The 24,066-nt window shown below is 41.2% G+C and overlaps 3 protein-coding genes across 7 annotated transcripts in view; all 3 read right to left on the minus strand.

The window, feature by feature from the left end:
* LOC110513982 (uncharacterized) overlaps nucleotides 1-13,236 on the minus strand; it is a 25,650-nt gene extending 12,414 nt beyond the window's left edge. For all 5 annotated transcript variants that reach the window (XR_016494182.1, XM_021593599.3, XM_090228999.1 and 2 more), the window contains exons 1-22: nucleotides 12,882-13,236; nucleotides 9,750-9,834; nucleotides 9,367-9,432; nucleotides 8,131-8,264; nucleotides 7,883-8,023; nucleotides 7,579-7,632; nucleotides 7,381-7,434; nucleotides 7,082-7,135; nucleotides 6,714-6,767; nucleotides 4,943-4,996; nucleotides 4,611-4,664; nucleotides 4,268-4,321; nucleotides 4,070-4,123; nucleotides 2,992-3,036; nucleotides 2,601-2,654; nucleotides 2,447-2,500; nucleotides 2,069-2,122; nucleotides 1,204-1,275; nucleotides 1,073-1,108; nucleotides 778-822; nucleotides 628-660; nucleotides 56-202 (exon numbers count right to left, since the gene is read on the minus strand). Coding sequence is in view for 4 of the 5 variants with exons in the window: in XM_021593599.3 (XP_021449274.2) it covers nucleotides 56-202; nucleotides 628-660; nucleotides 778-822; nucleotides 1,073-1,108; nucleotides 1,204-1,275; nucleotides 2,069-2,122; nucleotides 2,447-2,500; nucleotides 2,601-2,654; nucleotides 2,992-3,036; nucleotides 4,070-4,123; nucleotides 4,268-4,321; nucleotides 4,611-4,664; nucleotides 4,943-4,996; nucleotides 6,714-6,767; nucleotides 7,082-7,135; nucleotides 7,381-7,434; nucleotides 7,579-7,632; nucleotides 7,883-8,023; nucleotides 8,131-8,264; nucleotides 9,367-9,432; nucleotides 9,750-9,834; nucleotides 12,882-12,902 (1,419 nt within the window). In the remaining variant the exon portion in view is untranslated. The remainder of the gene's footprint in view (nucleotides 1-55; nucleotides 203-627; nucleotides 661-777; nucleotides 823-1,072; nucleotides 1,109-1,203; nucleotides 1,276-2,068; nucleotides 2,123-2,446; nucleotides 2,501-2,600; nucleotides 2,655-2,991; nucleotides 3,037-4,069; nucleotides 4,124-4,267; nucleotides 4,322-4,610; nucleotides 4,665-4,942; nucleotides 4,997-6,713; nucleotides 6,768-7,081; nucleotides 7,136-7,380; nucleotides 7,435-7,578; nucleotides 7,633-7,882; nucleotides 8,024-8,130; nucleotides 8,265-9,366; nucleotides 9,433-9,749; nucleotides 9,835-12,881) is intronic.
* A 776-nt stretch (nucleotides 13,237-14,012) lies between these two features.
* On the minus strand, nucleotides 14,013-18,104 carry snrnp48 (small nuclear ribonucleoprotein 48 (U11/U12)). The gene is made up of 9 exons (XM_090229000.1): nucleotides 17,193-18,104; nucleotides 16,776-16,889; nucleotides 16,440-16,500; nucleotides 16,241-16,321; nucleotides 15,417-15,602; nucleotides 15,171-15,292; nucleotides 14,968-15,071; nucleotides 14,675-14,842; nucleotides 14,013-14,516 (listed from the first exon to the last, which is right to left on the minus strand). Exons 1-9 carry the CDS (start codon nucleotides 17,340-17,342, stop codon nucleotides 14,438-14,440), a joined length of 1,065 nt encoding a protein of 354 aa, XP_090085126.1. The 5' UTR covers nucleotides 17,343-18,104; the 3' UTR covers nucleotides 14,013-14,437.
* LOC149984512 (uncharacterized) lies at nucleotides 18,071-21,097 on the minus strand. Its single transcript, XM_090229001.1, has 4 exons — nucleotides 20,757-21,097; nucleotides 18,651-18,977; nucleotides 18,462-18,543; nucleotides 18,071-18,351 (listed from the first exon to the last, which is right to left on the minus strand). Exons 1-4 carry the CDS (start codon nucleotides 20,932-20,934, stop codon nucleotides 18,279-18,281), a joined length of 660 nt encoding a protein of 219 aa, XP_090085127.1. The 5' UTR covers nucleotides 20,935-21,097; the 3' UTR covers nucleotides 18,071-18,278.
* Nucleotides 21,098-24,066: the final 2,969 nt, after the last annotated feature.

Genomic DNA, 24,066 nt, shown 5'->3' on the forward strand with positions numbered 1-24,066 from the left:
AAATAAGGGGGAGACCCTTCCTCCAGGCAGACTGGAGTTGGCTCCTGATACGCACAGGGGCACCTGGCACTCCTTTAGGTCCAGAGCCACCTTTGACGCCCAGGTCACCGCCTGGACCTGGCTCTCCTCTGGAGCCTGGGATGCCGGGGGGTCCATTTCGTCCAACAATGCCATCAGGGCCGATGGTACCTCTCTCCCCTTGCTGCCATTCAGAGATGAGGGGAAGGAGGGAGACAGAGAGAGGGGGGACACTGTTCAGTCACTGAGTGCAGAAAGCCATGATTTAAACTCAATTATCTCAATACTTCTACCTAATCAAATCATTTAATTCTCAATACTTCTACCTAATCAATTCATGTAATTCTCAATACCTCTACCTAATTAAATAATTCAAATTCTCAATACTTCTACCTAATCAAATAATTTACTTCTCAATACTTCTACCTAATTAAAACAGTTATATTAGGATTTTATAATGTAAATGGAACTCAACACTGTACAGTATGTGCTGTTGTGTCTGCTGTCATCTAGGAACAACCTATGGTGTCAGTATTGTGGTTTTTATGTGACATAGAATGAGTTAGGGTGAAAAAAAACTCATACATTCACAGAATGAAGTATACAAACCTGTCCTTTGTCACCATGTGCTCCAAAACTTCCCTGTTTGGAAAGAGGAACAGAAACAATTTTAGTAAGAAGAAAATCGGTCCCACTACATCAATGGAAACAGGAAGTAGATACGCGAGTGACATCGCCTCGGCATTGTCACAGGATTACCTTGTCTCCTTTCCCTCCCTTCACTCCAGTTCTTCCAACCCCACCCTGAGGAAGGAACAAACAGCACATGAGATGAGTCAGTAAGATGCCATGGCAATGATAGGACTGCTTATTACAGCTTTTGAGTCACAAAGGAAAGACCCAAACATAAACAGTAGATGACCAATACACATCCACTTTCACTTACTGGTGTGTGTGTGTGTGTGTGTGTGTGTGTGTGTGTGTGTGTGTGTGTGTGTTTGATTAACTGACTGGTAATTTAGCAGTCTGATGGGGAACGTAAATAAAAGGTTACCTTATCACCATCGGGACCTGTCTCCCCTTTGGCTCCCTAGAAACAAAGCATTAAATCAACAATTACATAATCATCAAAGTGATGATAATTGTAGTGGTTACGACAATGTTTGAGTTATGACATATACACACAGGCTGGGCCTGCAGGCCTTTAGGTCCTGGTTTCCCTGGAACTCCTGCATCTCCCCTCTCTCCTTGAGGCCCCTATAATATGAAATACATATAGGTAAACTGCTGCAAATACTGTACACACACACTTTAGAATGAGAACCTTTGTTCAAAAATAGGAATTTTGTTGAATTTCCAATGACAGATCATTCTTAAATGTCTAAACTTATAACAAGATATACGGTACTATTGTCATAACATCTCTGACAGTTAAGCTGGGGGTTTTAACTAAAACCAGCATGACCATCTTTGTTTTTACCTGACACTGAAACCTTTTCACGGACTTTACCCACAGATCTCTTGTTTTTAGGGACTTTACTAACATATATGTTACCTTCCTGTTTTGACTGTCAACAATATCACATAGCTGTCTGTCCACCCACACAAAACCCCCAAGCAACTTGGAATTGAATCTAATTAACAACAACATGGAGGGGAATTTACTGAGGAATGTGGAAGTGACAGTTTATGTACTGTGATCTGTAGTCTACTGTGCACATGTCATTGAGATTAGAGCACCTCATGTAGTGGTTATAATTAAACAGTAAGGCACGAGGTGTGGTATATGGCCAATATACCACGCCAAGGACTGTTCATATGCACGACGCAACGCGGTGTGCCTGGACACAGCCCTTAGCCGTGGAATATTGGCAATATACCACAAACCCCTGAGGTGCCTTATTGCTATTATAAACTGGTTTCCAATGTAATTAGAGAAGTACAAATAAATGTTTTGTCATACCCATGGTATACGGTCTCATATACCACAGCTGTCAAACAATCAGCATTCAATCAGCTCGAACCACCCAGTTTATAAAGCCAGTCTTACCCCAGCTCCTACTCTCCCAAGAGGTCCCCTCACACCACGATCCCCTCTCGCGCCCTAAGAGGGAAGACTGGCCATTATTCACAAAGTATTCATTTAAGTATTAAAAGTACATGTCCACTTTTAGTTTGTTTAGTAAATATTTTCTTAATTCTTATTTTCTTAAAACTGCATTGTTCATTAAGGGCTTGTAAGTAAGCATGTTGTATTCGGCGCATGTGCCAAATAACATTTGATTTGAATAAATGTACTGTACAATATAACAAATTACATCCATGTCATAACAGCAGAACAGGTCAACTAGACATGTTTGGATTATACATCTCAGCCATTGTGATGATGTCATCCTGATACCCAGCATGCAATTCTCCTTCACTTTACCTTTTGTCCAAACTCTCCAGGAAAGCCGATCACCCCGGGAACTCCAAGAGGACCCTGGAAAATAAACAGTAAATGTAGTTTGTTAGGAGAAATCCCATCGACAAATTCCTTACATATTTATTACTAATTTAGTGGTTATCATACTGATACTCACATCCTCTCCAGGTTCCCCATCACTGCCTGGCATGCCCCCTGGGCCTTGGTCACCCTGAGAGAGAGGAAAGAGAGAGATACAGGGAAAACAGAAAGTGGAAGAGAAGAGAGCAAGGGAGACATTGCTACTACAGTATCAATCTAATCTCCCACGTAGAGGACGTGCTATAGTTATGGACAAAAGTGTTGAACAGCCACATGACTCACAAAATCAACAATAGCAAAACCTTCAGTGAAAATAACAGTATGCAGTTTAGGGAAAACACCCATGAACACACAGAAATGTTGGGGGAACCAGAGTAGTTTCTGTGAAGAGTAATGGCCAATGACTTTTGAAAGCAACCACAGTACTTTCTGTGAAAACAACACTACTCCTGTCCCCCTAAACATACCTTGTGACCAGTCTCTCCTCTGCCTCCTGGCTCTCCAGGATACCCCTATAAAACACAGAAAGAAAAAGCATGTTAGTAGGATTAATGGTCTCCCTCCATGTAGGGAATAGCATAGTCTTTGTAGAGAAGGACAAACAAGAGGTCCAAATTTTATGAAACATAATACAGAATGACATAATACAGAACATCATTAGACAAGTACAGCTCAAGGACAGAACTACATACATTTTTAAAAAGGCACACGTGGCCTACATATCAATGCATACACACAAACTATCTATGTCAAAAAGGGGAGAGGCATTGTGCCGTGAGGTGTTGCTTTATCTGTTTTTTGAAACCAGGTTTGCTGTTTATTTGAGCAATATGAGATGGAAGGAAGTTCCATGCACTAAGGGCTCTATATAATACTGTACGTTTTCTTGAATTTGTTCTGGATTTGGGGACTATGGTGTAATGTTTGGTGGGATAAGTGTGTGTGTGAGAGAGCTGTGTGTAAGTTGACTATGCAAACAATTTGGGATTTTCCACACATGAATGTTTCTTATAAAAAGAAGAAGCAATGCAGTCAGTCTCTCCTCAACTCTCAGCCAAGAGAGACTGGCATGCATAGTATTTATATCATCCCTCTGATTACAATTAAGAGCAAGACGTGCAGCTCTGTTCTGGGCCAGCTGCAGCTTAACTAGGTCTTTCCTTGCAGCACTGGACCACACTACTGGACAATAATCAAGATTAGACTAAACTAGAGCCTGCAGAACTTGCTTTCTGGAGTGTGGTGTCAAAAAAGCAGAGCATCTCTTTATTATGGCTAGACCTCTACCCATCTTTGCAACCATTGAATCTATATGTTTTGACCATGACAGTTTACAATCTATGGTAACGCCAAGTAATTTAGTGTCCTCAACTTGTTCAACAGCCACACCATTCATTACCAGATTCAGCTGAGGTCTAGCACTTAAGGAATGATTTGTATCAAATACAATGCTCTTAGTTTTAGAGATCTTTAGGACCAGTTTATTACTGGCCACCCATTCCAGAGAGATGAATGGTGTGACGGATAGACAGACATCCATCTTACATTATAGCCCATCTCCCCATGGTCTCCTGAGAATCCAGGTGCTCCAATCTGACCCTGTGGAAGAGAAAGGATGAGATGGAAGACATTTTAGACAGTGGAAATGGAAGATGAAATCATAAGATAAAAAATAAAAAAGAATGAGTTATTCAACCATGGTTTAATTAATCATGGTCACAAAGTGAGGTTGAATGGCGCTACCTTTTCCCCTTCTGTTCCCTCAGGACCCTGTTTCCCTTCTGCTCCAGTTGATCCCTGAGAAGAAAGGTTGGGGGAAAAAATGTCTCAACATAGCCAGAACAAATAACAATAATTTGTATGTTGTTTATATGTTAAATGGAAATGATCACATCACATAGCCTGTTTGAGGCTTTCACACCATACAGTCTTGTATTGCTTCTAGTGAGAGCTGTGTAAGGAGCTGAGTGAAGAATTGATTTGAGCATGTTGAGAAGACAGTGTGTGCTGAGTTGTGGTAGCAACTCTGAGTGGTGGCAACAATTGTGATTGGATAGTGTTGAGTTGTGGTGGCCACCATGTTTACCTTGATACCTCCAGTTCCATCAGGCCCACCAGGCCCTGCCTCACCAATTGGACCCTAGAAAAATACAAAAAACTAAACACATGAGTAGGGACAGACAGAAAGAAACATGCTGGGGATTTTGTACCAAATTTCCTTACACTCATTTGAGGAAGCACTTTATTTTATGCTACAGAAATGACCAGGTAGTGGGTTTCCTTAGAAAATGGTAATTACACAATAATAACCTATGGATTGTTTATTTGTTTATTTGAGATGAATTTTAAAAAATCTCTTGATATCAAACCAAATATGGTTACCTACAAAACATAAAAGCTGCATTTGTCAATACTCACAGTCTCACCCGTTACCCCGACTCCTCCGCGTGGCCCCTCCATACCGATGTCACCCTGTTGAGGATAAGGAACACACTCAGGCATAGAGACAGTTTGAAATTGTAAAAAAAATAAAATGTGTGTAATTAGCTGATATTTGTGATGGTATAGTGGTATTCTATGATGTCATGCTGGTACTCTGTGATATCTCTGTGGTACAGTGGGGGTCTATAATGTCATACCTTTTTGCAGGTTTTACCTGATGGATGCGGTAAAGAAGTCAATGAAATGCAAACCATTTCAAATGACCATATTGGCACACATTCATCAACTCTGTTCCAACAAAGTGGATATTCGTAACAGGGTCAATGTGGTTACTTAGATGCGATTTGGATATATTTGTCTGTTTTCTCTGTATAACATTTACAAGTTGTCCCTTTTCAGGTTTAGAAGTGACTGCTAAATGCTAACTTCCGTTCGTATAAGCTGGTTAGCATAGCTAGCATACTGAAATCTGTGGTGGTAGTCAAAGTAGTTTTTAACTGTAATACAGTTGATTGGTGACAATGACATGAACATGTGTTGGGGTTGACATCCATAAAACCATTATACTCTGATTTTTACCTCACCATAGTGTGAAATACACATACAGTGAGGGAAAAGGTATTTGATCCGCTGCTGATTTTGTACGTTTGCCGACTGACAAAGAAATGATCAGTCTATAATTTTAATGGTAGGTTTTTTTTAATACTGAGAATAACAAAAAAATCCAGAAAAACACATGTTTTGCAGAGGGGTCAAATACTTATTTCCCTCATTAAAATGCAAATCAATTTATAACATTTTTGACATGCCTTTTTCTGGATTTTTGTTGTTGTTATTCTGTCTCTCACTGTTCAAATAAACCTACCATTAAAATTATAGACTGATCATTTCTTTGTCATTGAGCAAACGTACAAAATCAGCAGGGGATCAAATACTTTTTTCCCTCACTGTATAAACAATAGGTTAAATGTAGGATATTTTTGTTACGGGCAATGAGAAGTTTCAGGATCGTTCCCCCACGGCCCTTTCCCCCACTCGTTTCCATGGCAAATCCAATGTTTTGGTCAGGATCGATTGACCTCAATACTGCATCTATGGGGATTCAAACTGAATTGTGTGGTGTCAGACTGGTTCTCTGTTATGTCATACTAGTGATCTGTGGTGTCTTATGGTGCTTTCAAGACAACTCAGAATCTCGGAAACTCTTGAGTTAAAATGTACCTATGTTTTTTGCGTAGCGCTTCCTGTTGGTCAATTCTGATATTTTCCAAGTGGAAAACTCGGACCTCATCTTTCCACACAAGTTTTTAAGAGTTTCTGAATTCCAAGTTGTCTTGACCATGGCAATACTGGTTCTCTGTAATGTCACACTGGTACTCAGTGATGTCATTTTGGAATTCCTTGATGTCATACTGGTTCCCTGTTATGTCAACTGCCAGGTCGCAGTTGTAAATGAGAACTTGTTCTCAACTAGCCTACCTGTTTAAAAAAAAGAAAGAAAAAAATATTGGTTCTCGGTGCTATAACAGGGGTTTTATGTGATGTCATGCTGTTTCTTGTAGGTTTAAACTTTAGTCAAACATTATGGTGGCTTGGGCTGTTATTAGTGAACATTCAAATAAGATTTTGTGAAGGGCCACACTGTTTTTGATATGGGGTTATAATGGCTTTTTAGGTAAAGAGTGATTTTGTTTGATGTCATACATATTTTGTAGGATGCCGGACTGGTTTTGAGGAAGGGTCTTACCTTCAGACCTAGCACCCCAGTCTCACCTGGATCGCCAGGAAGACCAGGCAAGCCCTGTAGGAGAGAGAAAGTATGAGAGACAAGGTGCAAAAGAATGGAATAAAGTATAGACCAAGAGAGAGAATGAGAAAGAGAATGGGTAATCATAGTTGTTGAAGCTCAGCCTCACCTCAACTACACAACAGTGTCACTTTCCAGTTCTGAATAATAAAGAGATCACCATCTACTGGCCATAATCAATATAGAAAAAGTTGCATTGCTTGTGCCATGTTGCAGAATTTAGACCAGAGCATAGAAACAGAAAAGAGCAAAACAATGAAAGAGAGATACATTACATCTGTGATATCCTCTATAGGCCTCTTACTTACCTGGGCTCCAGAGAAACCAGAGGCACCATCCTCCCCATCAGGCCCGGAGTCACCCTGTAGAGATGGCAAAAGTCAACACAGCTGTTGAGTCAAGTTCTAGTGTAATGTTGATGCCAGACTTTGTAGTTACAAACATTCTTCCCAGGGAGATACTGTTTCTCTTTTGAGGTTGTGGCAAGCGTGTTTGCCGTGGTGTTGGGAAACCTGGGTTCAAGCCTCGCTTAGGGAGATGGATAGTGTCTAAGGCTGCTTTGGGTATTTGTGTGAGGTATTTTATTTTACTTTTTTGACTTCCTCACCTCAGGCCCTGTGTCTCCTCCTCTTCCTAGAACTCCTTTGAATCCTTTGTACCCCTGAACACAACACACAGGAACTATATCAACAGCATTCCTCCAATAGGGATATGAGCAGTGATTCATTGATTAAGCACAATGGAGGGTGTAATTTGGCATGTACTATGAATTTGATATAGTGATTATACAGCATTTAACACTCACCTCGCGTCCTTGAGCCCCAGGGAAGCCATCTTTACCTTGCAGTCCTCTGGCTCCCTAGATGTACAGACAGATAGACAGACAGACAGACATATATTTTGTTTAGTCCAGAAAACAGAAGGATACCACAGGTGGTGGATGGGGTGAGCTACCCCCATACAATGCAAATCACTTAAGGACCCAGTGAATGCTATAGAAATGCCATTTAATCAGTAGTCATCAGCAAAGTACATGGATGTTTGCTGTTTATAAGGTTCTAATTTCCATTTGCATGGCGTTGAGCGTTAGGTTAGAGCCTTCGTCCTACCTTGGGCCCTGCAAACCCAGCGAACCCTGGCTCTCCTGGCTCACAGTTACAGTCTGTTGGCCCCTCCTCCCCCAGAGAAGCCTCCCCACCACCAGGGGCCTGGAGCGACTCTTCGTAGTAGGGCTCCTGCTCGTATGGCACCTGCAGTTATAACATGATATTACATTACATGACAAAACACAATGTTACATGACATGCCATTACTAAACATCACACATAACATACTTTCCCCCTTGACTTCCCCTCACCTGTGTGGTGGTGGTGTAGGGGTAGGAGTCCTCTGTGATCATGCTCACGCTGGTGGGGGCTGGTACATAGGGGTCATATCCAGATGAGGGTTGCTGCTCCTCATAGCTGTGAGTGTGCTCCGGTGGGTATTCCTCTGCCAGCGAGGAATGTCAAGCGGTGGAGGGGTTAAAGTGAGGCAAGTGAGAGGGAAATGTTTGCATTCTACAGGTTAGTTCATGTCAAAGGAAGCATCATACCATAGAGTTTGTACTGTAGTAGTAGTTAGTGTCTGACTGTACACCTAGTGTACTTACACGGAGTGTACAAAACATGAGGAATACCTGCTCTTTCCATGACAGACTGGCCAGGTGAAAGTTATGATCCCTTATTGATGTCACTTGTTAAATCCACTTCAATTAGTGTGGACAAAGGGGAGGATGATTTTTAAGCCTTGAGACAATTGAGACATGGATTGTGTTTGTGTGCCATTCAGAGGGTGAATGAGCAAGACAAAAGATTTTTGTGTCTTTGAACGGGGTATGGTAGTAGGTGCCAGGCGCACTGGTGTGTGCCAAGAACTACAACGCTGCTGGGTTTTTCACGCTCCACAGTTTCCCGTGTGTATTAAGAATGGTCCACCACCCAAAGGACATCCAGCCAACTTGACACAACTGTGGGAAGCATTAGAGTCAACATGGGCCAGCATCCCTGTGGAACGCTTTCGACCGCTTGTAGAGTCCATGACCTGAAGAATTGAGGCTGTTCTGAGGGCAAAAGGGGGTGCACACTCAATAATAGGAAGGTGTTCCTAATGTTTTGTACACCCAGTGTATATTTTGGATCCAGGTGGGTATTAAAATACTTTATAATCTGACCACACCTCTGTCGATTTCCATCCAATGACGTATACAAACCCTGGATTGCTGATGCTATGTATTGGCCATTGAGAGGCTTTGAAGCCACAGGTCAACCATATTGGCACTGCCCAGTAGGAGCAGTCGTCCATAGGAATGAATGGAATTCTACAGTATTTCAATTAAATGTTTCAAGGGCAAAATTACATGTATTTAAGTATTTTTGTGTTGCAGTGGGGACAGACATTGTTCCCACCAGCAATTCACATTATTAATGAAAAATGATTTGGTTTGTTGATGCATATAAGGCATTTGGAGGAGGCATAAAAGGGTTCTGAAGACTTGGACCAAACTCTGGCTTTTGACCAGGGGGAAGGGACTTTGCTATGTTGTAGTTATTACCTGGTTGTGGGTATCCTGAATGCTCATAGTTGTCGACCAAGGAGCCCTCATAGGTGTGTTCATCACCTAATATGACACAAAACAATAATTGAACAAGCCTGAAACAATAATTGAACAAGCCGGAAACCTCCCCAGTAAAATGATAGTCTGTTTACAAAACAAATGAGCCTGTTATTAGATAGATAAACCAATGTAATGTTTGTACACAATTATCAAAAATGTTTCATTGTGGTGACATGGGAATATAAGTATATACATGTTAACCACAATCTAGGTAAACTGAAATAAAATCAAGATATAACCTACTGTTTTTGCTTACCTCTAGAAATGTGGATAATTTGTAGTAGCTATTGGCGCGAGGGCTAATGGGGCTAACAGCTCACCTGAGTGGTAACCAGAGTACTCGTCCTGCGCGTGGGAGGGAGGGATGCACAATAGGAGCACGAGTAGCGGCGAGATAACGGACACCTAGAGAAAAGGCGGGGAAAACAAAGCAAGGTTAAAACGACCATGTAGGCCGAAGCCTGTTTCGTCGCCGCTTTAAAGATAAACAAAAGGTAATGGTTGGAAGACCTACCTTTGTTGGAAGATGGAAGACCTCTCTGCTCAAAATGAATAGCCTGCATGCACTCTTATTTCGTTATACTTTTAACTCCTTAAATGAATACATGTTTTGAGGACGAAAAATTAGGTGACTATAGACGTCTAAGCTAATGAAGGCTAATGGATCACTAAGAACGTTTTATACCCAATTATCATAGCCCTTTTAAAATGTCAGCTATATCTCTCTCTGGTGGTGTTTATGCGCATAACTCCTTCAACTCAAGATCCTGTTTTCTTGTCTAGGCATTCCAGACATGTATTAATTGCCCACTTGTAGGCTATGTAACATGTGTGAATAATATTCAACATTTATATGGTCTATATTTGACAAATTTCTTGACAAACATCAGATTTCATATCAATCATAATATGACCTCTGCAAGATCATAGGCCTATAGTCATAGCATACCACCCTGCATACCACTGCTGGCTTGCTTCTGAAGCTAAGCAGGGTTGGTCCTGGTCAGTCTCTGGATGGGAGACCAGATGCTGCTGGAAGTGGTGTTGGAGGGTCAGTAGGAGGCACTCTTTCCTCTGGTCTAAAAAAATATCCCAATGCCCCAGGGCAGTGATTGGGGACATTGCCCTGTGTAGGGTGCTGTCTTTCAGATGTTAAACGGGTGTCCTGACTCTCTGAGGTCATTAAAGATCCCATGGCACTTATTGTAAGAGTAGGGGTGTTTGTCCTGGCTAAATTCCCAATCTGACCCTCAAACCATCATGGTTACCTAATAATCCCCAGTTTACAATTAGCTCATTCATCCCCCTCCTCTCCCCTGTAACTATTCCCCAGGTTGTTTGCTGCAAATGAGAATGTGTTCTCAGTCAATTTATCTGGTAAAATATCAGACAAAAAAATATATATGTATCATATAGGCCTGCAGTAAGAGTAGGCTAAATGTCTATGTTTAGGCCTACCTACAAGGCCAATGATTAATCTGCTAAATAAGAAAAATGCTAACTTTTTTTTCATTAAACTGTATATACTGTATGACAAGCAGCAAGTGTGTGTATCCTACTTCAAAATGAATTCACAGAAAGCAACAATTTGTGGAGTTGTTGCTTGGGGTTGTTGAAATAAAAATTGGGCTGCAAGGTGGCCTATCAGACCATCACTAAAAAAGGCTATATGTTATTAGGGGAGATGACCAAAGATGGTCGGTGGTTGGATAGTTGGCCGGAATATTTGTTAAATATTTGTTAAAAGACACACTGGAACATGTCACGAAGTCTACATTTCGGGTATTGAGCCTTATGGCTAAATCATGTCCAAAAATTGAGTAGCATCTTTTTATTTTCCAGAGAGAAAATGGGCCAATAAACTGAAGTCACATCCTTGGATTAACAGCAGCCTATTGGATATCACATGACATGAGACATGTGGGAGGAGATTCTGCAGGGGTCAGCAATCCAGGTGATAGGTTTGTATTATGCTCTGTAGATTTAGGCAAGAGCTCGTCTGTGCCTTGACCAAGATAGAGATGAGAAATACAGGCTCAAAAAGCTCTTTGTTAGGGTAAAACCACAAGGTGAGCCACAGCAGTTCTCAGGCCCTTCTCACATTCCAGGGCACTTTCTCTGTACTCTAAAGGCTCTCTTCATCCCACTCCTCTGAGACGGTAAAAGGTCGTTTCTCTGTTTGCTGTGATGTCAAGCAGCCGTCTGTCCACCATGAGTCCACCACTTTCCATCCATATGCCATTTCCAGCTTTATATTCAAAACTACAAAGAGGACATCATCAATAAAACACTTGTGCAGTAGTCTATAATGGACTTAAATCAATTATTAAAAGACAATGAATAAGAGCACCTAAGCAATAAATAAATGTCAGTGTATACATGACAAATGGTACTCAATGATAACACAGATAATTTAGTCTATCTGTTGAAATAAACCAATTGATTTGGAGTATTCCATACATTACCTGGGCAAGTACCCAGAATGCTTTGCAATGTAGAGTTGACGCCATACGTCTGCCTGGTGGTATAAATCGGTGATCACCACCGACCTCCAGGCCCCCTGGGACACTGAGGTGCAGTGTGGGATACAGACTGCTCACCTCCACTAACCCTAATCCTTCCATTTGAACAGTTAGTAGTCATGAAAAAGCTTCTTTACTTAGACTAATTCTCCAATACAATCACTATTCATTGAATAGTAATACTATCCACAAAGAATTGCTGCAAAAAAGAAGAAAAGCAACTGCTTCCATCTGTATCCAGAGTGTAAACTGAGATCCTGGACTTCTTGAAGGATGCAAATTTGATATTGTTAATTTATATTTATCTATTTATTTATATTTATCTACGTTTCACAAAAAAACATACATTTACCCAAACTGTCAAACAACAAAATCACCTCTCAAAGTTGTAAAGTTTTAAGCTTTGTCGGTTGACTTGCTGTTGTGTGCAGTGGAGTGCTCTGTAAGGTAAATAAAGTCAAATCGGCACATTCCTGAGAAACATACAAACTAAAGTAATTACCTCCAAACTACCCTTAATTCAGAGGGAACTCAAACAAACTACTCTTAATTCAGAGGGAACTCAAACACTGTTAGGGGCAGCATGTGACCCACCAGGCTAATCATCCTGAAAATAGGTCACATAGTATTTAATTTAAACGCCAATGTATATTTAGGTTTCTTTATGCTCACAACACACCAACTAAATCAGTCCATGTCAAATACACTCTCACACAGTACCAAAAATAAACCCTCATTACCGTATCATTACACAACCAATAGTTAGATTAGGTTCCTCAATCCAGCATCACTGAGTACACCACCTGCGGACCAGAGAACCTAGGCCCAAGAACCACACTATTGGACCAAATACAGTGTTCACATTCAGAATCTGGCGTAGCAACATCTCAGAAACCTTCTTAGACCATGATGCCTGCTCTGCTTGCTTACCTTTACCCTGGGGGCTCCCATGGTGCTGGTTCTGTCTGTTTGGTTCTGTATAATCCACTGAGACCAGACACTCACTCAACGTATCAGATAGTCCAGTTTAAAAAAATAATATAGACAGAAAAGTCCAGTTTATTTCCTCCCTGAACTGTGCTCTTTACAGCATTCTCGCTCCCCACTCACGGCACTGGTTCCCCTTCCTCTCGCTCTCTCCCTTGCTCTCCCTCTCTCAGGGTTCCATAAGGTTCTCAGGCAGCCACGGGCTCGGCTCCCTCTTCTCCTCGACAGGGTGAGAAATACCTGAGTCTAACCCTAACCCCAAATACACACAGGGGCAAAGACCAAGACAGGAGAGAGAGAAGAGAGTAAGGAGAATATAACAAATACAGAGAGAGGGAGGGTTTAAAATAGAGATGAGGGTACAGGGTACATTTTGTTGTGAGCATTTTAGTAGACGGACACAGTTCTGCAGGTGGTGAATACCCCAATGACTAAAAACATTCACACGTCGACATTTGGAGCCATGTTCAAGTAGTACAGTGAAGGTTAAGGTCAATTCTAGTCATTCAGTCAAAAAAAAATCAATTGACATTCTGATAATGAATTGAATACCAATTTAAAGTAACGGTTTAACAGGTGATCAAACTCAGTACCAATGGAATAGTGTTGTGACAGATATTGAAAAGTATTTTCATCCCATCATTAAAAGACTGCAGATGGACATTGACTCCAGGCCTGACCTTCTGTGTCATTTTGACCTGCTGGTAAAAGTGTGCCAGCTATGACACTCCTGTCCAACATTCCATACAGTACACACTAAGAAAACTGCACAAACTGCCCTGAGGGGCCTCAACCAATAGGGTTGGCCTGGGCAGGGCCATTTACACCTAAATTATTACATGAATATATTTATCTAATGGAAATGTGAAGATTTTTCTGACTATTTCTAGTCGCAATATGGAAAGACATTGACAATTGTTTATGCAGAGTTCTTGTTAAAAAAGGAAGTAATCCATGAATTCTCAAGTAATTGTGGCTTTACAACAGAAGTCATTTTTCTGGTTCTCTGAATACTTCTAAATAAGGGCCATCATACACACAAAAGCTTTTACACACAGATTATGACCATGATCATTAAAGTACACATATGAAGCTTTTATTCTCTATTCAAAGCTCAAACACAATGTAGTTTTAACTTTAAACATCCAACACAGGGGTAATCGTGAATGTACAACAGAATTCCGAGAATCGTGTTCTAACAGTTTATTTACATTCTGTAATCTAATACAACAGGCATTTAATAACCTCTGTTTAAGACAAATGTTTAGAGCTCCACTGTTGCTTTAAAATATCATCAGATTACAACAAAGAAAGATTTGCCTGCGAGTCAAACTACTATATCGACACATGCATACCATTTAATATGAAGCCATGAATTGAGCACTTAGTATGAAGGCGTGCATTCTAAGTGGTACGCTATTATGAACATTGGAAGGTAGCTTTGGTTGGCTCCTTGACCTAATCTCTGGTTTTCCAAGCCAAAGTACTAAACTTGAAAATCACTTCTCTTCCTTTTTCTTCTTTTTCTTCTTTTTCTTCTTTCGATCATGAGGTCTCTCATCCGGAGAGCAGGATTCCCTGTGAATGTCCACACATTCAATTCACCATACATATATACAGCCAAAGCATTCATCAACCACTAAATGTCTGCAACCAGCCTTGATGGTGACTTCATACACTGTCAGATTTGAATGCATGAGACAATGATATTCAGTCAATCCACTACTCTGACTCACCTCTTTCTCTTCTTCTTGCTCTCCTTCTCTCGGCTGCGCTCCTGGCTCTGCTCTGGGCTGGGGTCTTTGCTGCGCTGGCATTTGTGGTGGGAGCCGTGTCCATCCCTGGAGCTGACATGAGATTGGCGGGACTCTGTGGAGGCAGACCGTCTGTCCTCAGACCTTCTCCTGAGAGACAAACGGTTCAGTGGAGTTTTTATTTTATTTTTTACATGATCCTCTGATAAGTATTACAGTACTAATTGGATCTTGTATGAGCCGTCATGTAGGTAAGAAGACAATTGTTGGATTACCTGTGAGGGGCATGTTTGGACTCTCTAACCTCTTCCTTCCTCTCCTCCTCTTTCCACTGACTGGACAGTTCAACAGAGTGGACATTAATTACCTCCCGAATCACCTGCAGGATTCATGAAAAACATAGCCAGATATAACACACACACCTCAAAGTAAAGTACATCCATTAACATTCTATTGAAACAGTCACACCCCCACACACCTCAGTGTAGGACTTCTTTGTGTTGTGGACGTTCTTGGCTCTGTAAGACTGCCGCCGTCTCTTGTAGTCCCTCATCTCAGCCATCAGCTCCAGGTGAGACTTGTGCTCGTTCTGATCGTTACCTGATGAACAGAAACAAACAACAGATTCACTGGAACACAAATTAATTTAGAGGAGCAATTCATAGGAAAATTGGTTTAAACCATACTACTGGTCTCACTCAATAGTTAATGTTTATAGGCCTACCCTTTTTGAGCTTGGCCACCAAATCAACATAGAGGTCCTCGTTGTCGGTTGCAACAGCTTGATCCTTCTGTTGAATGGCCTCCCTTGTCACGTGATCAAAAAGAGCCAGTCGGTCTGCCACAGTAAGGTCACAGATAGCTCGCTTGTGGTTCTGAGGAACTTCTGAAGGATCTGTGGAGTATTCACCTGCAGCACAATGAAAAGGGCTTTACACACACTCACATGCTACAACAGAGTACAGATAGAGTCATGAGAAGTCACAAATTCAAAAGATCACATTGAGATGATCACTCACACCTTCAGTATTAAAGGGTTAAAAAAGAGTAAAGGCTTTTCCCCAATACGTACAGGGAAAATGTGTGTGTACATGTGTGTAATGCCACCAACAGAGGCAGCATGTTTGAAAGGATATGGCATTAAAGGATACTGCACGTAATCAGTAAGCCTGAACGAGGGGAGAACCTCCTGTAATTACTCACCCCTGTCACTGAAAACAAAACACAGAACACGTACAGATGACAAACTCAAAGAAACTATATCATAAAAAAAAAAAAAACAACAGCCACCATATTTAGCCGTGTTAATAATGAATTAATGCATGTTAATGGAGACCTTTTTAGACATGGGCAAGTCACTGAAGACCTACAAGCTTGGTAAAAGAAAATATAAACATTGGTTGTTCTTTGGTGAAATTACCATTAAAGAATAAAATAATAAAAGCATAAATATTTTGTGGGGTATCAGCACTAATGCTGATGGCCATGAATACAAGTATAGGGTTTTATCAGTGACCTAACACTAATGTAAGGGTGTAATGACCTTACTTTGGCTGTACAGTCCCTCTGTCCTAATTGACGGTGCACTTGCTCTTGCTTGTAGAATCACTTGTTGCTGTGTGTGTTTGTCTACAGGTGAGGCAGAACACAAAGAAAGATATGAGACAAGCATTGGGCTTCCCCAACCCAGGGTCAGTCCAGGGAATTTGGACTTTTACATTAAAAAGTGGAATAGTGTGACACTCACCCATTGTGAAGCTGGTAATGCTGGCATTCTCATAATACAGAGAGGTGTCATACATCTCAGCCTTGGGAAAGGAAAGGAGTTTACTTTTTATGAAAGCTTTTAAGAACATAATAACAGATAAGGTTGTTGCATAATTAGGGTGGAGAGTTTTTCCTGATCATTTGACCTCACCACTTTGGTCCGCTCTAGTTATAGGGTCCAGTTTATCTAGGCCTGGCCCTATGGTCAGGAAAAATCCTTACCCTAATGACAAGCTACACCAAAAGGTGTTGATGGCTCAGTTGATATTTCATTAGAGTATGTGTGTGCATATGTGACACAGTATAGCTCTTTAACCTGTTCCTCATGGGAGTATCCCATCTGGCTGAGTTGGCAGGTGGCTTTGTGTCTCTCCATGCTCCTGCTTGGCACTCTGTGGTTCGGGTCATAGGGGCACACCTCCATCGGCTCCTGTGGAAGGTCATTTACAAGTTATAATATCATCTCTGCTTGTTGTAGCATGCATGTCATGTATACAGAGATTTAATGAATCCCCCATTTATTTTGAGGCCTCATATCTAGCTAGCTACACATTCACAACAGATGGTGCACATTTTAAGTATGGATTTCGGATATTAGCTCAGGTAACGTTATGAAAACACTGATTATGGGGTAAACTAGTCCTATAAAGAACGCCGCGCTTTCAGGGCTAGGAGAACCGCCCATCGTATCTGAGCAGTTGAATAAATATAGCTAACTAGCTTCCTGACCTACCTGAACTGAGCCGTTGTCCAGGTCCTGTCTCCATCCCAGCGTCTCGAACAGCTCATTCAGTTGTCTCTGGCAGTTCTCGGTGAACTCCGTCAACTCTTCCAAACTTCGCAGACGAGCCTGGAGCGTTTGATTTTCTGGTGAATCGCACATGTCGTAGTCAGGTCAAATCTAAATTGTGTTTACATTAAAAGGGGTTTTCTTACATTTTACGACTTAATGTCCAACCTATATTGGATATGCAGATTTTCGAACGTTGTTCAGCACCACTGTCGCATTTTAATAGCGTTAGCTGTGTGGCGCATGTAGATGACGTAAGCCTGACTGAGGTGCATTCTGGTAATTGAAGAATCAAAATTAATTTAAGGTTGAGTTTTTAATTGTACACATTTGCCGCTAAAAGCTGAATTGCAGCATACATAGGCCTACGTAAGTAATTAAATAAAATAAAACATGAGATGTAGTATAAAATATTACAGTTAAGCAGCTTCACAAAGTAAGGCATAGTGCTGTTGAAGTATCTGTCAGTCCGAATAGGGGGAAGGATTCGATGGGTAGATCTAAAAACTGACATGACCTATCTATCGTCTGAGGCAGCTAACGTTATTTGTTGCTGGGATTTGCAAGCTTCTGGACAAAGGATCTGCTGGTGGGTGCGGCGGGACTCCACTTACTGCAAGCCCAGGTGTAGGTGTAGGTGGTGCCCATGATGATTTTGGTAGCATGTCGTTAGATTTTTTCAACTTGGTGGGCTGTGAGACTTGCCATACTTGAGCAGAGTACTGGAGCACTGGATGGACAAAGCAAGTGTAGACTGTCAGAAGGTCTTGGAAGTTACATATACTATATCTTCATTAGAAGTTCAAATCAAGACAACAAGCAAAGGTTTTCTTATTTTATTGGGTAAAAAAAATTGTAATTAATGAACCTCCCATAACACTGACATAAAAAAGGCATTTAAATGGTATTTAAAATACATTTTAATATTTAAACTACATTTAAATAAATGTAAAATACATTTAAAATACAAGGCTGACATTTAAAAACACAGAAAGTTCACTTGCAAACAACTTTTGAAGGAATGCATGTTTAGGTGGCGAAAAGCTGGTCATCGTGCAGCAATATGGTTTCCATCAAATAATTTGGATAGACTCCTTCTGATCTAAAAAAAAAAAGACATACAAACATTAGCTACTGCATAGCCCTACTTTATGTTTATGTGCTTCAGCAATGTGTAAATAAACCATGACCTTGAATCATTTAACTACTTACATTACTTCAAGTGTCTCTGTGTCCTCATAGGCTACTTCCTCCACTATTTCCACCTCGACTCCTACCATTATTGTCTTCCTCACTGGGAAACAGAAGTATTTGATTAGAGAAAAAAACTACATTGCAGCCATACTGGATCACCATAGAGAAGAATGACCCTCTTTCACATAAACAGACACATACACTTACTTCCAAAATTGAAGAGAGGGGAACCAGCCAAACTGTGGCAACATCTTCCTGGTCCACTTGGTCCATGCACACAAACACAGCCATGGCCCTCTGTCCTGTGGCTCCTCCATTGACTGCCTAAACAATGCTGGGGTGATTCTTCTCCATCAGCACCACCCAAGGAGGGCTGGTGTGGGGGGACATCAATCCACATTTCAGGGGCATGTAGCCCTGTGTCACTCTGGCTTTGGATGCTAACTAGGTCTGTGTGGACAGGGCCAAAGGTACTCTCAGTACAAGCCCAGCCCCAGGGGTTCTGAACACGCTCTTGGGTGAGGCCATGGCCATCTGAAGACACAGGGGACAGAGGAGAGAACCTAAGAACATTTGACAAAACGCTATTCTGTTCATACCATTGATGTCTAAAGGGATTCAAGTGAATGGAGAAACCAAGCAAATGGCATTACAGTGGGGCAAAAAAGTATTTAGTCAGCCACCAATTGTGCAAGTTCTCCCACTTAAAAAGATGAGAGAGGCCTGTAATTTTCATCATAGGTACACTTCAACTATGACAGACAAAATGAGAAGAAAAAAAATCCAGAAAATCACATTGTAGGATTTTTAATGAATTTATTTGCTAATTATGGTGGAAAATAAGTATTTGGTCACCTACAAACAAGCAAGATTTCTGTCTCTCACAGACCTGTAACTTCTTCTTTAAGAGGCTCCTCTGTCCTCCACTTGTTACCTGTATTAAGGCTGTTAAAGGACACCAGAAACAAAATTGTAGACCTGTACCAGGCTGGGAAGACTGAATCTGCAATAGGTAAGCAGCTTGGTTTGAAGAAATCAACTGTGGGAGCAATTATTAGGAAATGGAAGACATACAAGACCACTGATAATCTCCCTCGATCTGGGGCTCCACGTAAGATCTCACCCCGTGGGGTCAAAATGATCACAAGAACGGTGAGCAAAAATCCCAGAACCACACGGGGGGACCTAGTGAATGACCTGCAGAGAGCTGGGACCAAAGTAACAAAGCCTACCATCAGCAAGGGCATTGAAGATGAAATGTGGCTGGGTCTTTCAGCATGACAATGATCCCAAACACACCGCCCGGGCAACGAAGGAGTGGCTTCATAAGAAGCATTTCAAGGTCCTGGAGTGGCCTAGCCAGTCTCCAGATCTCAACCCCATAGAAAATCTTTGGAGGGAGTTGAAAGTCCGTGTTGCCCAGCAACAGCCCCAAAACATCACTGCTCTAGAGGAGATCTGCATGGAGGAATAGGCCAAAATACCAGCAACAGTGTGTGAAAACCTTGTGAAGACTTACAGAAAATGTTTGACCTCTGTCATTGCCAACAAAGGGTATATAACAAAGTATTGAGAAACTTTTGTTAATGACCAAATACTTATTTTCCACCATAATTTGCAAATAAATTCATAAAAAATCCTACAATGTGATTTTCTGGATTTTTTTTCTCTCATTTTGTCTGTCATAGTTGAAGTGTACCTATGATGAAAATGACAGGCCTCATCTTTTTAAGTGGGAGAACTTGCACAATTGGTGGCTGACTAAATACTTTTTTGCCCCACTGTATGTCTGTATGTTGGATAGCACTTTAATGAGCATACAAAGAAATGGGAATAGGGGAGATGAAGACTAAATGTGGATAAAGAGATGCAAGGAGAGGAGATAGAAGGGAAGAGATGGAGGAGTGATAATAGTAAGGTGTGGTGAGAAGCGATGACATAAGGTAGGATGGAAGGTTGGGTGCTGTTCTGTTGCAGTCTGTCGTTGTATCACGTGTTTGGTCCTGCTGTCTCTTTGGCCTGCCAATGGGCCTGCCGAGTTTGGGCAAGGCTCTTAGTCACAAGTCATCTGCCCACACTGGCAAGCACGGAGGCAGTGGTAGGTAAGCAAAGTCAGAATAGCAGAATTGGGAAAACATGTTAATTGATACAAACCAGCATAAACCCTGTTTACCCCAAGACAACATGGCATGCCACTTGAAATCAAATCTAAATCAGGGTTGAAACAGACAAGCAATGAAAGTCCCCTGTACTATTTTGCAATATTGAGCCTGCAATATTCTCTCACAGTTAACTCATACACCTCACTCTTACTTGTAGTATAGCAACAGATTGCTGGATGCTCCCTGGTCCAAATTGCATGTTCTTCCTCTTTTCCTTCTTCCTCATCCTCCCATTGCCTCAGGGTTGCTGAGCCAAGTCTGCCCAGGTGCCTATGGTGGCGTAGAGGCTCCCCGTTCGACCACAACCAGTTAGGGTTCTGTCCATACATCTCAATCAGGGCTTCTACTGTATATCAAGGCAAAGAAATAGCTTTGCGTGTTTGATTCCCTAGTTGATAATAGCAGGTCTATAGGCTAGAGATGAGCCAGATTTGTGCATGGGCTCCGCAGCAGTGCCTTCTGATCCTGTCAGCCACAGAACAGCTTTTCAGTGGAGGCACGATTCAATATTTCCTGTCCATAAAGGAAGTGCACCCCAATGGTTCTGAGACAAGAGTGTTTCTGATCTTGTGTAATGATGTAATGATGACTTTTGGTGGTCTTACTGTATTACAATACAGCACAAATAAAATACAACATTATTAGCCTGTGAAACAGTTAATGCTGTGCAGTAGCATTAGGAACATGCACACTCACACATAATATATACACAAAATACAATACACAATGCAATGGTTTGCCTGGTGAAAATAATGTTGTTTATCACAATAGTAAGACACAGAAACAATTGAGACAACTCACAATTTGGGCATCGTATTCACTATATGCAAATCTACTACTATAAGTACTACTACTATATAGTATTACTTTATTACTTAGAGAAATGCAGTCAGCGTTGTATTTATCTTAATTGACAAGTATTACTGTCATGTGATTGGCAGGCAGCTGGTCACATGTTATTGCAAGGCCAATCTGGAAATAGTGCATTGAGAGCCTCAATGAAACTTAAAACACTGGAATGTGCCTGGTGTATACCATTTACTTCCTCAAGTGTTCATTTCATGTAAAAAAAAACACACTCTTTTAAAAGTTTATACTTTGACTTCTGTTCAACTACATCCACTCTTTTACTCCAAATAAAGGTTTGCAAAGACAACAACCTAAAACTCAAATTCATCCCTCCCATTGCTTATTGTAAAGCAAGACACCCGAAACTCCCCTTGTATGTTTATACTTTGGGCAAGTCAGGGAAGGGGATACTTTATTGCCAGTTGGTATCACAATGTTATTCTTTTCATTCATAGAAAGGAGTTATCCTGGATATGGTGCTCCCACAGGCGGATACCCAGGAGGGGTAAGATCTTACAGACAAGTTTCTTCTATATAAATAAGATAAATGGGTATCGGCAGGACCGGTTTGCAGTTCTACTTCCGGACAACTAAACGGTCCTGCCGATACCCATTTATCTTATTTATATAGAAGAAATATGCATAATATGACATGCGTATATTGCACAGTGTTTTGCATATACTATTTGTTGTATCTAATACAATTTGTAGGCCTGCCTGCCAATGAATCGCTACCATTGGCAAGCTGTAGCATATCTTTTATGCTTGATGCGCCTCTTTGCTCCAGGGATACCTGTTATTCCCGGAGTGAAGAGGCTTGATGCACTTTTCCGATACAACAGAGGCACACACTCTTACAATGTAACAATCTGAGCTGATCAAAGGGTTACATGAAGTGCAAATGCTATGATGGAGTATAGGGCCAACACTTTGTATAAAAAGTTCAGTAGCATATAGGTCGATAGAAGTACTGGTTTTGAATTGACTCATTTCACCCAACCCTGGGAGTGGTCAGCTTCACATAATAGCTGGGACTCACGGTCCTGGTGTTGCTGGCCAAAGTACAGTTTGACACTCTTACTGATTGTAATAAATAATCAATATGAAATAATTCTCAGCCCCTTGACCTCTGCAGAACAAGCTGTCAATGCACTGATTTGAGACATAATTGTCTGTTGTCTATAGACTATTGGTTAGGTAGTTCAGAGTGAGGCATTGGGATGTTCAACTTTAGTCACTTTCATGGCACCTGACCAATGTTGTCATCATTTTCTATCTGTCTCATTGTCTGTCTGTCTCGCAGCATGGAGGCGTCCCTGCTGGTGGCCCTGGCTTTGGAGGACACCCTGGTCAGCAGCAAGACCCTCTCTATGGATATTTTGCTGCTGTTGCAGGCCAAGTAATAAGACTTTTAGCTTGACATATTGAGCTATCTGTTAGTCTCAACACAGTCAAAACAGCATACTGTAGTCTAAAAATGCATAGCGTTGTTTCGGTCTCAATTAATATTTTTCCCCCGCCATCTGTACCAGCACCAGATGAAAAAGAGCACTGAAGTGTGCCACGAGTCACGTTTCTCCTGCACCTGACATTCACCGCATGAGAAATAGGAAGATTCTGCCAGGCCATGCGTGCCTTGTTTAACTTTTTTTAAATCACCGATCCAGCCTGTAGGTCTACTGAGAATCACTCAGGCTCAGTGGACACCGACAAAGCCCTAGCGTTCACTGATCACCCATAGACAGCTAAACAGTACCGTTCTAAAATCACAAGCGTAATTTATATTTTGTTTACAATGGCACCACCTGCAGGACAATTAGAGAACCTCTCTCGTCGTTCAATTGAACCAATCCTAGAAGTTATTTTGTTTAGAGATTACCAACATTGCCTATAGAAATGTAGCAGTCACAAATGAGTTGAGAAACACATTTCTCTTGCAAAATGCTTTAATACAATCAAAACTAATAGTCTACCTGTCACAAAATGTAATAACTCCGAAACAGTATCATTTGTCATATAATGAGAATATTTATTTCTCAAAATCAACTATCACCCTCAGAATTTAGAATACATGTTACAAGTAAAGCCATGGGAAGTAGGGGTGCTGCTCCAACCCCTGAAAAAGCAGAATTGAATAATAATTAATTTTATTCACAAAAGTAGTGCACTGGGCCTTTACTAGTCCTGTATTAGCAGACCAGTATAGCCATCTGTAGTGTGGGAAAAACATTTTTTCCAGCACATTATCTCTGAATTGATCAATTAGCTCAGTTGGCCAGGTGTGGTGCCTAGTTGGAACAAAATCTTGCAGTACTCCAGGAACATGGTTGCCTACCCGTGTCATAGAGGTTAAGGTGGCTAGAGGTTTCTTCAGTTTCCAGAGGCCCAGAAGGTGGTCTCAAAAAAAGCCTCAATTCTAGATTGAAGTTACCACCATCATGCCATAGGTTCTCACTTTCCTCCTGCTGCTGCTCCTCTACTTTAACATCCTAGTGCCCGTTGGGTATGAAGTTTAATGCTAGGTATTACTGCACTGTTGGAGCAAGAAACACAAGCATTTCTGTGCACCTGCGATAACATCTGAAATTCTATGTACGCAACAAATACACTTA

The sequence above is a fragment of the Oncorhynchus mykiss genome, chromosome 3, assembly GCF_057628025.1.
Source record: "Oncorhynchus mykiss isolate SJ-2025 chromosome 3, ASM5762802v1, whole genome shotgun sequence".
Lineage (NCBI taxonomy): Eukaryota > Metazoa > Chordata > Actinopteri > Salmoniformes > Salmonidae > Oncorhynchus > Oncorhynchus mykiss.